This window comes from Cervus elaphus, chromosome 22 (assembly GCF_910594005.1).
Source record: "Cervus elaphus chromosome 22, mCerEla1.1, whole genome shotgun sequence".
In the NCBI taxonomy this organism is placed as follows: Eukaryota; Metazoa; Chordata; class Mammalia; order Artiodactyla; family Cervidae; genus Cervus; species Cervus elaphus.
In genome coordinates this window covers 19580468-19596981 of record NC_057836.1, presented here as the reverse complement: position 1 = coordinate 19596981, position 16514 = coordinate 19580468, and the positions used below count along the sequence as shown (strand labels likewise).

The window sequence follows — 16514 nt, the reverse complement described above, 5'->3', positions numbered from 1 at the left end:
TTTAAGGGAATTTTTAAAGTATTGCCTAGGAAATTACAATGCATTTCAAAGATGAGTATTCTGTTAATTCTTTCTACTACTTTCATAATAAAAACCCTCTTTTTCTTGTCCTTCCCTCCAAATTGCTATTCCACTTTGAAGAAAATGCTAGAATGCAAAGGGTTTCTGCCTGAAAATATGTCTGAGCTAAAAGAGGAAGTGGTTTATAGAGGAAAGTGATGCAATCTCTTCTGTAGGACTAATAAAGGTCAAAATCATCCCAAGTGAGGGCAGAAAACTAACTGAAGTGCAAGAAACTACTGCATGGATAGTAGTTTTCTTCCAGATCATGCAAGTGTTCAATAATATATTGCCTTGATTGAAAACGCTGAGCACATTGCTTTTATTTTTTATTCATTGAGGGAATCTACCAAACTTGGGAGAGAGGAAGGAAATTATCTGTCTCAATATATCTCATTTACAGGATTCTTTTTAATTTATGCAATGGCTGGAGAGATAGTCTATGCTGATATCAAACATACATCTTCAGAACATTCATCTTCACTCCAGAGATCTGGTAAGCTGGATCTAGAACTCCTGTTAAAATTGATGTTTTACTTTAAATCTCCCTTGTTTCTGTCCTGTGTTTACATCTGTCTTACTGAAAATGTGCTAAGTCACTTCGTCGTGTCCAACTCTTTGTGACCCTATGGACTGTAGCCCACCAGTCTGTTCTGTCCATGGGATTCTCTAGGCAAGAATCCTGGAGTGGGTTGCCACTTCCTTCTCCAGGGAATTTACTGGAAATAGGAGACTGGATTCAAAGCAAAATCTACTGAATGCCAGGATAAAAGTGAAGGATTTTAATGACACAAAGTGTTCATAAAGTTAATTGTAACTTTAGTCTTAATATGTAGACCTTTGCTTTTGGTTTCCATGAATTCTATCCCTTATATTTCTTGTGGTGAATATTTATTATATTCCTGTGGTGACATTGATACTCATAACCTCTTTCTGCTCTATAATTTTACTCATCCAAATCTGCCCTTTGAAAATAATATGATAAACCCATTCACACTGAGGAAAGTATCCCTGGCAATTATTCACATTGTTATTTAGCCTTTTGGAAGTTGTGTATTGGTAGGATAAAAATGTTAAACTAAAATAAAAAAACATAAGATGTTAATATCTTATTTCTTTAAGTTTACAATTAATGATTATCTGAGTAATAGAATATTTTTGGAGCACAAGTAGACAGGCATACAGCTACAGATAAGATTGTACCTTAATCAAAAATCACTTATAAACCAATAACTTTTCCAAATCCAGTGTATGTTCTACATACATTCTATATAAATGAAGTTTTATAGAAAACTCCATGTTGCATTTATATTATCTCCTCTAGGGTAAGAATTTTTGTATTGTAAAGGTTATATAAAATGTTTAAAGTCTCCACAAGCTTGTCCTTGTGGAGTAAAACTGATGTTTTGCTTTCCTGTTATTCCCAAGAATCCATTTCTTCTTTCATATTTTTAAGTTTGCAGTTTTCAAGTGGATCTCGTGTATGGTTTTCTCCAGTTGAAAGAAATTTCCCTTGTTTAAACGTTGTCTCTCTAACTTGCTCAATGGGGCTTCCCAAGTGGTGTTAGTGGTAAAGAACCCACTTGCCAATGCAGGAGATATAAGAGATGTGGGTTTTGTCCTTGGGTCAGGCAGATCTCCTGGAGGAGGGCATGGCAACCCACTCCTGTATTCCTGTCTAGAGAATCCCATAGACAGAGGAACCTGGTGGGCCACAGTCCACAGGGCCATAAAGAGTCAGACAGGACTGAAGCGACTTAATGCAGCACAGCACAACTTGCTCAATATGGACTTATCTGCTTTCTCTTCTTGACAGACTGAGAGCTTTCATTTTATGTGAGCTAATCAAACTTAGTTTGAGAAGTAATATGGACGAAACCTGTATTCTTATGCCTCCGTTTCCCACAAATCTCATATAATTGGTCCATTTTTCTAGAGGTTATTTTAACTCACTTCAAGCTACAAGACCAATATTTTTTGATTCTGCATGCCAGGATTTAATTTCGTCTGTTCATGGAAAGAACATTACTTTTTTCCTGGTCCAAAAAAAGAAAAGAAAAAAGTGGTACAAATGAACCCATTTACAAAACAGATACAAAGTCACAGACTTAGTAAACAAATTTATGGTTATCAAGGGGAAAAGAAGGGAGGGATAAATTGGAAGATTGGGATTGACATACAAATTTATAAAATGGACTTCCCTGGTGGCTCCGTGGCAAAGAATCAGCCTGCCAATGCAGGAGACCTGGGTTCGATCCTTGGGTGGGGAAGATGCCCTGGAGAAGGAAATGGCAACCCACTCCAGTATTCTTGCCTGGAGAATCCCATGGACAGAGGAGCCTGGTAGGCTACAGTCCAAAGTGTCACGAAAGGTCAGACACAACTAAGTGACAAAGCATGCAAATCAGTTATACTCCAATAAAAGCTAATTTAAGAAAAAATAGAACAAGGAAAAAAGATTTGGGGACAGTGTCTTTAATGATATCTAGTCCGATTTTACTGTAATGTTAAAAATGAGGAAATATGAATGCATAAAAATTAAATTACCTACCTATAGTCATGACTAGAAGTCAAATATTTTATTACTCTTTCACTGCATATCTCTGTTGTGGATAAATGTAACTTCTCTTCCCGTGTGTCATATTCAAGAGGGAAAGAAAGATTTGCTACATTGGATTGTAATGTCCCACAGAGCCCTACACAATTGTCCCCGAGCTTTCTCTTCAAAGTTGCTAAATTTCACTTGTTTAACTCTGGTTGTTGACTTTCTCTTTGCTCTTTAGAATTATCATATTCCTTCCTGTTTCAGAACTTCATGTGTGTTGAGACACTCTCCCTAATCTCTTAATCTTTGTATTTCCAATGCCTCGCACAGTACTAACTCCTCGGTAGGCAATTAATAGATGCCTGGTAGGCAGATGAATGTATAAATGAATTTTAAATAAATGGATCTCATTTATTTTAAATATTATAGGTTCATTGGCTCTCCAAGATATAAAACAAGAGGGTACCCCCATGAAACTGAGTGAAATATCAGTGAGAAAAGCTAATACAATTGAGAATATTCCAGACTAAGACTCAGAAATTCATGATTTTCTTAAACTTTACTTCAGGGGCCTAAAAGAATGATGTGGTACTCCTTGTATTAGTTCCATTCATGAACTCTGATGATTTAGTCTCCAACTTTTTAGGTCTGAAATCTCAGCTCTCTACCCTAGAAATGTGTGTTGGGATATTATCACATTCTTCTCACTATTGCCTGGTCAGGCACAATTTGCATCGTTTTGCCTGACAAAAGGAAATACATGGACTTCTTTTAGTGTTTTGAGAATTTAATAAATTCTCATTAAAGATGTTTTACTTAATAATAATTTGAACAAGCGCTGTACTCTGTATATAAGTTAAATAAGCAGGGTGACAATATGCAGCATTGACATACTCTGTAATAGTATTCCACTAAATAAGCATTCATGTTAATCATTCTTGACATTTGATTTTGTAATTGGTTGTATTTTCACTTCAGTTATAGTAGTAGGCTCTCAGTTTGTGAAAGTATCAGTTGTGTCTGACTCTTTGCAACCCCATGGACTGTAGCCCGCCAGGCTCCCCTCTCCATGGAATTCTCCAGGCAAGAATGGTGAAGTGGGTAGCCATTCCCTTCTCCAGGGAATCTTCCTGATCCAGGGATTGAACCTGGGTCTCCTGCACTGTAGGCAGACATTTTACTGCCTGAGCCACCAGGGAAGCCCCATGTAGATATGTATATATCACATATCTAGTGGAATTGATATACTGTAACTATTTTGGATAAAAGCCTCTTGGTTTTAGCCATCAATCAGACCAGAGTTACAAATGTCACTTTCTTTTTATGACTTATTTATCTGATTACGAGAGATAGAATGGATAGTGAACAAAGGTCTAATTTGGTAGTTAAGAAACCTGAGGTATGATCTCAATTCTACTATCAAGTAACTGTTTTGTGGACTTAAAATCCCCATTTTAGCATTCAAATGTTGGACAAGATTATCCCTAAAATTACTTTTATTTTAAAATGTATAATTTTATAAAATTGCAATTACATATCACAGGAAATAGGTTTATTGTATAAGAATGCATAAAAGAGACATAAAAGAATGAATCAACCCAAATAAGTGAGGGCTGTTGGTAAGTTTACTAGAGAATCTTGAGAATTTCAGTCTTATATAACAATTTAGGGATGCAGAGAGTAGATCATAAGTTACGATTATGCATGGTGAATCAAAAGGAAAAAATATATTCGTTCAGTTCTATAAATTCCCCCTTCTTCACAAATCAGGGGACCAAATTTGTATGTAAGAGGAAGTTAGGTCTACATATTTCAAAGGAAAGTAACTCAAGAGCATAACTAACAAAGTTTATTCAGCCCTTCCTTACCACCTAAGGAATTACTTACTGGGCTTACTCGTGAAATTTATCCAATTTTATAGATTCTCAACACCATGGAATTTTCCTGAAAGTTGGATGTGCAATGATTATCATTCTTCTTGTAATAGTAATTGTGCTGAGCATGCTTGGTAAGTAATTACCAATAACCTTTATTTACCCCAAAGTATTATTTTATCATGACCTGTTGTAATTGTGTTTGCTGTTAAAGTGGTTTCTACACAATTCAGTACAATTTCACAAAAGGCAGGAAATTTGATACACAAATAAAATTAGAGATTTTCCATAGAACTCCATCATGTGTTATTACATACATTATGGATTCATTTCATTGATATATGAAGGAGGCTAGATTTATATTTTATGATCAAAATCAGCTTCTCTGAACCATGTTCTGTGAAAGCAAATTAAACTATGAAGCATATTTCTGTTTAAGCTTATTCAAGATCTTATTCAAGCTTACTAAGATCATGGCATCCTGAAAGTGAAGTGAAAGTCACTCAGTCATGTCCAGCTCTTTGTGACTCCATAGACTATACAGTCTGTGGAATTCTCCAGGCCAGAATCCTGGAGTGGGTAGCCTTTCCCTTCTCCGGGGGATCTTCCCAACCCAGGAATTGAACCAAGCCTCCTGCATTGCAGGTGGATTCTTTACCAGCTGAGCCACAAGGGAAGCCCCATTAGCTACTCAGGGGCATCATCAATCTTGCATGCATGGGTGAAAATTTTGTCTAAAACCAATCAATTCACTCAGGCACTTTAAAATTATACTCATATGCTGTGGATATAGTGAAATATAGTCCAACTTTATATGGCAATTATTTTAATAATTTATTGAGTAAATGCTTGGAGAAAAGCTCCCAGATGATGTATACTCTAAGGAATTCAGGTTTCCAGATTGAACCAAACCCTAGAACAGATCAAGGCAGTATCTGCCCGTATTGTTCTTGTGAGTGATATTAGTAATGACATATGTCATTAGTTACTAGAGGTCAATGGGCAGAGTCAGAATTCTAGAACTGGATAGGGCCCTAGAAATCAACAAGGTCAAGCCTCCAGTTGAGGTGAACAGTCTAAAGCCCACAGTGATAAGTGGTTTGACTAGTTTAATATAACTAGGCAGTGGCCAAATTGGGACTTTAACATTGAGGGGATGAAGCAAAAAATACTTAACATTCAACACTTCTGCTGGGACTTCCCTGGCAGCCCAGTGGTTAAAATGACTCTGCAATTCCACTGCAGGGGGTGCAGGTTTGATCCCTGGTCAGGGAACTAAGATCCCATATGCCATGGGGTATGGCCATTTAAAAAAAAAGTACCCTCTCTGCTAGGTTTCTTTTTGGTATAGGTTAATAGATTTGCTTTTGAACTGTGGTGTTGGTGAAGACTCTTGAGAGTCCCTTAGACTGCAAGGGGATCCAACCAGTCCATCCTAAAGGAGATCAGTCCTGGGTGTTCATTGGAAGGACCGATGCTGAAGCTGAGACTCCAGTACTTTGACCACCTCATGCGAAGAGTTGACTCATTGGAAAAGACCCTGTTGTTGGGAGGGACTGGGGACAGGAGGAGAAGGGGACGACAGAGGATGAGATGGCTGGATGGCATCACCGACCCGATGAGCATGAGTTTGAGTAAACACCAGGAGTTGGTGATGGACAGGGAGGCCTGGCGTGCTGCGATTCATGTGGTCGCAAAGAGTCGGACATGACTGAATGACTGACTAAACTGAACTGAACTGAATAGATTTGCTTGTTATCAAAAAGTAGTTTGTTAATAACAGATTTGTTACTATGATAGATTTTAAAGATTTAACTGATTAATACACACTATTGTGAGACTATAAATAACCAAAATTAATTTCAGTGAACTGGCCATCAGAAAGACAAATGCCTTCCTCATGGTAGAAAAATACTCTGGGCTCACCCTGTCCTTCCATATGTAGACTTTAAATGGACAACCACAAAAGGAACAGAATCATGAACTGAAATCAAAACACATAAAGCTCTTTCTATGAATCAGGTGGCACCTGGTACAGTGAGCAGGAACTTACCAAACACAAACTATCCAAATGAAGCTTACATTCAAAGCTGGTTATCTTGTGTTTATTAAAATAAATATGAAAACTCCAGAAAAAATCAAGTGAGTTTCCTTCTGATCCCAGGTCATATGTTTCCAACTCCCCTAAATTTGATATTAATAAAATTAACAGGAGTATGTGCAAAAGAAGGTCCAATCTTGGGAAAAGGAAGTTTTTCCCATAAATTTTAATCACTTTAATTGCTCTGGAGTTTGCACATCAATCAACTTCACTGAGTCACTACAACCTGACTGTTTTCTGCTTCATATTTAATTAAGAAAAGATGTGTCTTCTTTCACTAGTTATTCAGTTCAAATCTGCAAGACAAACTGAAGTGGATAATGAATCAAAGAAGAAATATTGTACTGAGCAAAGTAAATCTGAAGCAAGCAACTCAATAGGTAATGTTATTTTATATTGCCTAATTCCTGAGTTGACTATGATGGCTACTCCATTTCTTGTAAGTGATTATTGCCCACATTAGTAGATATAATGGTCATCTGAGTTAAATTCATCCATTCCAGTCCATTTTAGTTTGCGGATTCCTAAAATGTCGATGTTCACTCTTGCCATCTCCTGTTTGATCACTTCCAATTTGCCTTGATTCATGGACCTAACATTCCAGGATACTATGCAATATTGCTCTTAACAGCATCAGACCTTGCTTCTATCACCAGTCACATCCACAACTGGGTGTTGTTTTTTCTTTGGTTCTGGCTCTTCATACTGTCTGGAGTTATTTGTCCACCAATCTCCAGTAGTTTATCGGGCACCTACTGACCTGGGGAGTTCATCTTTCAGTGTCCTATCTTTTTGCCTTTTCATACTGTTCATGGGACTCTCAAGGCAAGAATACTGAAGTGGTTTGCCATTCCCTTCTCCAGTGGACCACATTTTGTCAGGACTCTCCACCATGACCTGTCCGTGTTGGGTGGCCTTACACAGCATGGCTCATAGTTTCAGTGAGTTAGACAAGGCTGTGGTCCATATACCAGATTGGTTAGTTTTCTGTGATTGTGATTTTCATTCTGTCTGCCCTCTGATGGAGAAGGATAAGAGGCTTACGGAAGCATCCTGATGGGAGAGACTGACTGAGGGGAATATTGGGTCTTGTTCTGATGGGCAGGGCCATGCTCAGTAAATCTTTAATCCAATTTTCTGTTGGAACAACAGACTGGTTCCAAATCAGGAAAGGAGTATGTCAAGGCTGTATATTGTCACTCTGCTTATTTAACTTACATGCAGAGTACATCATGAGAAACACCAGGCTGGATGAAGCACAAGCTGGAATCAAGATTGCCGGGAGAAATATCAATAGCCTCAGATATGCAGATGACACCATCCTTATAGCAGAAAGCAAAGAAAACCTAAAAAGCCTTTTGATGAAAGTTAAAGAGGAGAGTGAAAAAGTTGGCTTAAAACTCAACTTTTAGAAAACTAAGATCATGGCATCCGATCCCATCACTTCATGGCAAGTAGATGGGGAAGCAATGGAAATAGTGACAGACTTATTATTTTGGTCTCCAAAATCACTGCATGTGGTGACTGCAGCCTTGAAATTAAAAGACACTTTCTCCTTGGAAGAAAAGTTATGCCTAACCTAGAGAGCATATTAAAAAGCAGAGACATTACTTTGCCAACAAAGATCCATCTAGTCAAAACTATGGTTTTTCCATTAGTCATGTATGGATGTGAGAGTTGGACCATAAAGAAAGCTGAGCGACAAAGAATTGAAACTTTTGAAAGGTGGTGTTGGAGAAGACTCTTGAGAGTCCCTTGGACTGCAAGGAGATCCAACCAGTCTATCCTAAAGGAAATCAGTCCTCAATATTCATTGGAAGGGCTGATGCTGAAGCTGAAACTCCAATATTTTGGCCAACTGATGTGAAGAACTGACTCATTCGAAAAGACCCTGATGCTGGGGAAAATTGAAGGCAGGAGATGAAGGGGATAGCAGAGGATGAGATGGTTGGATGCATCACCAATTCAATGGACATGAGTTTGAGTAAACGCCAGGTGTTGGTGATGGACAGGGAAGCTTGGCGTGCTGCAATCCAAGGGTCGCAGAGTCCGACAGACTGAGTAACTGAACTGAACCTAATTGAATTCCTGAATAAGCAAGTGTGGACAGTAGCATGGATTTTACTTGGGTATATCTGAATAAAGGGGAAATTCCTCTACCCCTACAGAGGGATGGTTTAGACCATTGTTTTTCATGGGCCTATTACAGTCCTTGACAAAAGTATTTAAAGATTGAAGACAAATGAGAAAAATAAACCTGTATGTGTTTTAAATGAATTTAAAGGTACTATGTTGAAATCATTGTATTTTATTAGTATTTTTATTTGTACTGGGACATGTGCAGGTGTAGAATATGGTCAAAATATTTTCTTTCCTAAAATTCATGATCACACCACATAGCTTTTTGTCACTTTTTTAATGGCACTACATGAAAAATATGATAAATGATTATTTTATGTGATTTTTTATCTTTCACACATGAATGTATTTATATACTTTCAAAAGTCAAGAAAACACTCAATTATTTAGCTTTTCTGTTTTCTTTTTCTTTCTGCTTCCTTTATTATTTTTAATTTGTTGATTTAAGTTTTAATTCTATATTGAAAAACTATAGCCTTTCTTTTTTTGAACCTGCATATATAATGTTATTAGAAAAACTTACCAGTCCATGTTATAGAGTGATTTCAACTTCTGGGAACTCATTAAAACTTTAAAAAGGATATTAATTGTTCCATGTCTCCTCAACCTCATTCCAAAAACTTTAATTTTTTTAAACTAGTTAAACTATGATAGCAAATTTTCTGGGACATTATTCCCAACACAAAAGTACATAATTGTCCTCCTTCTACACTTTATAGAGGTGATAACATGGTATTGAACAAAATTGCTTTAAATTCTGTCCAGACCCTTTTATACACAGGAAGATCAATCTATCTGAGTTTTAGAGACCACCTACCATACAAATTTTGCCCAATAAAAATTCTTCTTATGACTTTATAATTCTCAAAATTACAGTGATATATAATTCTCAAAATGCCTGGTTCATTGGTGGATCACTAGTTGAAATCTCTAATTTCTACTTTTCCTCCAAAATTTTTATCTTCCTGAAGTTTGGATGTTGATCACTTTATCCTAGTGTCTGTGTATTGCCTAGCTCATAGAAAACATAACATATTTTAAAGAGAATAAATTAAATGGGAGAAAGAAGAAAAGAGAGAAAGAAAAAAAATACACAATTGAAATTCTGTTAGTTTTTTTTTTTTCAAAATCCATCCTGAGAAAAGCACATACTTATATCAAAGAAAACTTAGACCATAATTTAACAAATTTAATTATTATACAATATTAGGGATTAGGCTTTAATTATTATACAATATTAGGGATGCATTCTCATGTTTGCTGTAATTACTTATCCTTTTTCCTTCCAGTTTCATTTGATTCTTCTACTGTTCGTACATCATGCCCCACCAAAGATTGGAGGCCACATGGGGGGAAATGCTACTGGGTTGCTGAAAATGAAAATAAGAAATCTTGGAATGAGAGTAAAAATGACTGTGTCATGAAAAACGCACATCTCATGGTAATCCGAGACTTCACTGATACGGTGAGGTATAAAATTTTAAGATTATAGCATCCTTCACAACTGCAGTACTTCTTTGTGCTACAAATTTGAAAATTTCAGTGAAAAAAATTTAAACCTCATTGATATTAACTGCACAATTATTGGTTGAATGAATCGTTGAAACTACATTATTATTTTAGGCTTCTTTTGCTTCCTTTGTGGCTCAACTGGTAAAGAATCCACCTGCGATGCGGGAGACCTGGGTTCGATCCCTGGGTTGGGAAGACCCCCTGGAAAAGGGAAAGGTTACTCACTCCAGTATTCTGGCCTGGAGAATTCCATGGACTGTATAGTCCATGAGGTATCAAAGAGTCAGACACAACTGAGCAACTTTTACTTTCACATTTACTTAGCTAGGAATAGGAGAAATCCTTTTAGTAATATATACCTAAGTTCTCTATAACGGATCTTTCTGTTTCCCAGACTGCATTTTAAATATATGACATCAGTCTCATCTCCCATATTTAATCCATCATTGATCACAAAGTTTGCGGTCAGACAGCGTGGCAGCTGAAGTTAAAAATGATGTTCAGAGAAAGGAAATACAATATAGACCTTCTCATTAAACTTTGGGTTTTGTTGAAGAAAACTAACATTTTTCTAACCCTGGCTTAATGTAAATTGAAATTTTCTTACACGAAGGTTGGACACTAAACCTAAATAAGGCCAGTATAGATATTAGTTGGCAAACATCAAATAAGGATTCTCAGCATAAGAATTAGTACGTTGAAATTACAAGTGATATCAAAGGCTCAGTTTCAGAAAACTCAATGACAAACAGTGCTTTACAAGCCTGGTTAAGTCTGGAGAGTTTACATCAGGGCAGCTGTTGAAACTTTTGTAGGGGGAAGAAAAAATTCCTCTGAGTTTCATAGAAATCCACAACAACAAGAAAATCAAAGTGGGAAGTAAGTTATCTTCAGTGTAACCAATGTAACCCCAAATATCAAACCGTAAAACTCTTTGTCAGATCCAGTCCAAATTGGTTTGAATATGAACCAAATCCAGAATGGGTGAAGAACTAAAAAGAGACTTTTTCTTCTCTTAGAAGTCAGCTTCAGACAAAAAAAAAGGGGGAAGAAGGTATCAACTGGAAAGGACCTAATAAGAAAGCATCTAATAAGAAGAGACTGAGTTACATAGCTTTGTGCTTGGAAATGAATACACAGTTCCTCCTAGGTCTTTAATGTGGAGTTTCAGTTAACTATTAAGTGATGGGTTAGGTTTCTTGTTGCCCAGGAAACATGTCTTTGCTGCATTTCAGCATTTTTCAATTTGATGATGAGCAGGAAGCAGATAAGGTTTTTAGGGAAGTCCTTCATTGCACTGTTTCTCCATGCAGTGATTTATTGTTTGTTTCTACCCAGGAACTGAACCCAGGTCTCCCACATTGCAAGCAGTTTCTTTGCCATCTGAGCCACCAACAGAATAATAAAGGGGTTGTAAGGATTTCCAGGTGGTGCTAGTGGTAAAGAACCTGCCAGCCAATGCAGGACATGCAAGTTTGATCCTTGGGTCAGGAAGATCCCCTGGAGGAGGGCATGGCAGCCCCTCCAGGATTCTTGCCTGGAGAATCCTATGGATAGAGGAGCTGGGTGGCTACAGTCCATGGGGTTACAAAGAGTCAGACACAACTGAAGTGACTTAGCACACAAGCACCTAAAGGGATTGTATGAGTTTGTTAGAGCTAACATAACAAAGTACCACAGACTTGGCGGCTTACGCATCAGAAATTTGTTACTCACAGCTCTGAAGTCTAGAAGTTCAAGATCAAGGTGTTGGCAGATTTGGTTCCTTACAAGGCCTCTCTCCTTAGTTTCTAGATGGCCACCTGTTTGCTCTGTCCTCACACGGTCTTTCCTCTGTATGCATGCATCTATGTCTCTCTGTAAGTCCAAATTTCTGCTTCTTATAGGGACAATAATCAGATTGAATTAAGATCTACCCTAACAGCCTCATTTCTGCTTAGTCACCTCTCTAAAAGCTGTGTCTCCAAAGGCAGTCACATTTTGAAGCACTGGGGGTTAGAACTTCAAATGCATACATTTTGAAGAGACACAGTTGAGCCCATAATATTCCATCCTCTGGCCCCTGAAGCCTGTAATAGGGGTCATTTATACATGTGAAGCAACTGAGCATGAAATGGCATATATGTGAATTGGACAATGGTAAAGAATCTGCCTACCAATGCAGGAGATACAAGAGACATGGGTTCGATCCCTGGGCTGCGAAGATCTCCTGGAGGAGGAAATGGCAACCCACTCCAGTATTCTTGCCTTGGAAGTCCCATGGACAGAGGAGTCTTGCAGTCTACATTCAGTCCACAGGGTCATAAAGAGTCGGACAAAACTTCAGCAACTTAGCACATTATGGCCAGCCATATACTTTGTCTCAGAGGTTATGTTATTGTACAAAAGGAGATATTACCCACCTCCTAGAGTAATGGACATAAAAACAAAAATAAGCAAATGGGACGTAATTAAACTTGAAAGCTTTTGCACAGCAGAAGAAACAAGATTAAAAGACAACCCTCAGAATGGGAGAGAATAATTGCAAAGGAAAAAACTGACAAAAGATTAATCTCCAGGATATATAAGCAGCTCATGTAGCTCAACATCAGGAAAACAAAGAGCCCAAACCAAAAATGGGCAGAAGACCTAATCAGACATTTCTCCAAAGGCATACAGATGGCTAATAAACACATGAAGAGGCGCTCAGCATCGCTCATCATTAGAGAAATGCAAAACAAAACTACAATAAGGTATGAGCTCACACGGGTCAGAATGGCCATCATCAAAATCTCTATAAACAATAAATGCTGGAGAGGGTGTGGTGAAAGGAGAATGCTCTTGCACTGTTGGTGGAAATGTTAATTGATACAGTCACTGTGGAGAACAGTATGAAGATTCTTTAAAAAACTAGGAATAAAACTACCATATAACCCAACAATCCCACTGCTGGGCATATACGCTGAAAAAACCATAATTGAAAGAGACACATGTACCTCAATGTTTGTTGCAGCACTATTTACAATAGCTAAGATATGGAAGCAACCTAGATGTCCATCGATAGATGAATGGATAAAGAAGTTATGGTACATATATGCAATGGAATATTACTCAGCCATAAATAGAACACATTCGAGTCAGTTCTAATAATGTGAATGAACCTAGAGCCTGTTATACAAAGTTAAGTAAGTCAGAAAGAGAAAAACAAATATCATATATTAATGCATATATGTGGACTCTAGAAAGATGGTACTGATGATCCTATTTTCAGCAATGGAGATGCAGACATACAGAACAGACTGGTGGACATAGTTGGGAAAGGAGAGGGTGGGAGAAATTGAGACAGTAGCATGCAAACATATAGATTACCATATCCAGTGGAAATTTGCTATATGATGCAAGGGGCTCAAATCAGGTTTTCTCTGACAACCTAGAGAGGTGGGATGGGATGGGAGGTGGGAGGGAGATTAAAGAGGGAGGGGACACATGTATACCTATGGGTGATTCATGTTGATGTATAGCAGAAACCAACACAATATTGGAAAGCAATTATCCTCCAATTAAAAAAAAAAAAAACTTATCAACAATATGTGCTCCATCAGCTCAGAGATTGCTTTCTTCCTGTAACTTTTCCTGTGTGTTTTCTTGCTTCTAGATTATTGTTTAATACTTGTATTTAGTAGTAATCACTATTATTTAGACAAGAAGCATTGATTATGTGCCAAGCAGTGTTTAATGTTACTTATTAAAAAAAAACAATAACAGTTCTTTGAGATAGGTATGAATATTATCATAGTCAGAGTTTTAGTGATTGGAAAAATACAGAAATAGAATGAATAACTGTGCAAAGCTGTGTGGTAGTAATAGTAGCTGCAGCCTGACTCCACAGCCTTGGTGTCTACTAACACTGTCCATAATAGTCCTTTTTTTCTTCACAGTCTCAGTTCCTGTTTTTATACTGCAGTATAATTGGTATACATATATTCCCTCCCTCTTGAACCTCCCTCCCACTCTGCCATAATATCCCTTTAGGTCATCACAGAGCACTGAGCTCAGCTCCCTGTGCTATACAACAGCTTCGCACTAGCTATCTACTTTGCACATGGTAATATGTGTGTGTGTGTGTGTGCATGTGTATCCCAATCTCCCGATTTTCCCACCCTCCCTGTCTTCTTGTGTCTACATGTTCTTTCTCTATGTCTGCATTCCTGCCCTGCAAATAGGTACATCTAGATTTTTTTAAATTTATGTTTAGATCTCTTATATATGTGTGTGTGTTAACACATGATATTTGTTTTTCTCTTTCTGACTTACTTCACTCTGTATGACAAATGATAACATTATTCCTTTTTATGGCTGAGTAATATTCCATTGTACATATGTGCTACCTCTTTATCCATCCATTTGTCAATATACATTTAGTAATTTTTCTTTAGCTTTTATTCCATTGCATTGCTGTGGATTTCCCTTCCACTGTGATACATTTGAAAACATGAAGCATGTCTTGCCTGTTCATTCCTAGCTTCTAGTGCAATGCCAGTCACATAGAAGGTGCTCCTGTGGTATTTTATCTTGCATCTGTAAAAACCACTTGATTTCATACAACATTTCCTATTCTTTTTAGACTTTCCTAGGGCAAAACATACATGATTCATTTTGGGTTGGTTTGAGGATTCCTCCTGGAGGGGAATTATGGACCTGGTTGGACAACAGCACTTTTGACCCTCAGCTGTAAGTCTTTTGCACTTCTTTTTGTGGTTTTTAATCCCATGTTGTATGTGACAAAAAAGAGACATATGACATCATTGGCTTTGAAGTGATCTAATGGGTATAAATTTGCTGACTGCTACAGTCTGATAAATATTTCTATAAAATGATTCACACAGAAAGTTGAGAAAGAAATCTCCCTCCATCCACTCAGAAAACTTATGTATGAAACAGGATTGTCCTGTTGCCTGATTTTAGCTTTTTATATAAAAGGTAAATTAGCAAGTGTAAACTCTTTTATGAATGCACATGTTTGTTTTGCAGAGCATAACTTTCTGCTCACTTCTTACAGTGATCAATTTTTAAGCAATAAAAATGTCAAAGCTGAGGGATTTCCCTGATGGTCCAGTGGTTAAGACTCTGCATTCCCAATACAGGGGGCATGGATTCAAACCCATCTCCTATCACGGGGAACTAAGATCCCACACACTGCTCAGAGTGGACTAAAAAAAAGTCAGAGGTGATATTTTAGCTCTCTTTAATGAACTATTAGGGCTTCCCTGGTGGCCCAGTGGTAAAGAATCTTCCTGCCAATGCAAGAGACACAGTTTCAATCCCTGGGTCAGGAAGATGCCCTGGAGAATGAAATGGCAACCTACTCCAGTATTCTTGCCTGGAGAATCCATGGACAGAGGAGTCTGGCAGGTCATGGTCTCTATGGTCACAAAGAGTCAGACACAACTGAGGGACTAAACAACAAAAATGAATTATAACTTCTCTGGAGAGACGTTTTGAGACATAAAACATAAAGAAGGAAGAATTGCTTTGCCTATCATATTTTTGTGTATTTAAACAGTTTTAATGAGTTTATTCTTTATTTTAAAAAAATAGAAAACATTTTCTGAAGTCCTTGTAAGCCTCTGGCCATATGCATATACTCATGGCTGATGTAAAGAAAACCATCTGCTTTCTTTCTGTAGGTTTTCAAATGAACGAGAGACCCGGAGTATGAAATGCGCCCAGCTGTCTTCTAACAAGATATTCAAAGCAAGTTGTGAGAAAAATTATCCATGGATTTGTCAATTATAATCCACTTGGCAGAAAATAAGTCTCTATTTGTCTGACTAAGAGACACCACATGAAGTTTGAGCTCAGATCATAAGAAAGTTCAGAGGGCTGTGTGTGTGTGTGTTTTATAGTATTACTCTCAGAAATGTGGAAAAGGAGATACACAAAATAAAATGTTTTAGAAAATGAGTGTATATGATGAATATATTGTTACATCTGAATGATGTGGTGATTTAATCATCCATCTCATCTTGCCAGTATTTTTTGAACTTTAGCCTTTATCTTTTCTGTATCTTCAGACTGAGTGACTCACACTTTCACTTAGCTTAACATGATATCCTTAGTTAATTTCTTACATTCTCACAGTTTCAACTACCACATACAAAGCAATGCATATCAAAGTTATCTCTGCCGTTCAGAGCATTCTCTGATCACCAGACCTGTATACCCTACTGGCTATTTAACACAGCAAGTCTAAAACCTCAAAGGTACTTCCAACTCAACATACAAAAATATTCCACTAAATTTC

At 37.4% G+C, this 16514-nt stretch overlaps 1 protein-coding gene across 1 annotated transcript; it reads left to right on the top strand.

Moving 5' to 3' along the window:
* Positions 1-249: 249 nt before the first annotated feature.
* Positions 250-16174, top strand: LOC122680809 (killer cell lectin-like receptor subfamily B member 1B allele A). Its single transcript, XM_043882511.1, has 6 exons — positions 250-556; positions 4527-4613; positions 6862-6960; positions 10009-10184; positions 14835-14941; positions 15898-16174. The coding sequence occupies exons 1-6, from the start codon at positions 484-486 to the stop codon at positions 16004-16006; spliced, it is 651 nt and encodes a 216-aa protein (XP_043738446.1). The 5' UTR covers positions 250-483; the 3' UTR covers positions 16007-16174.
* Positions 16175-16514: the final 340 nt, after the last annotated feature.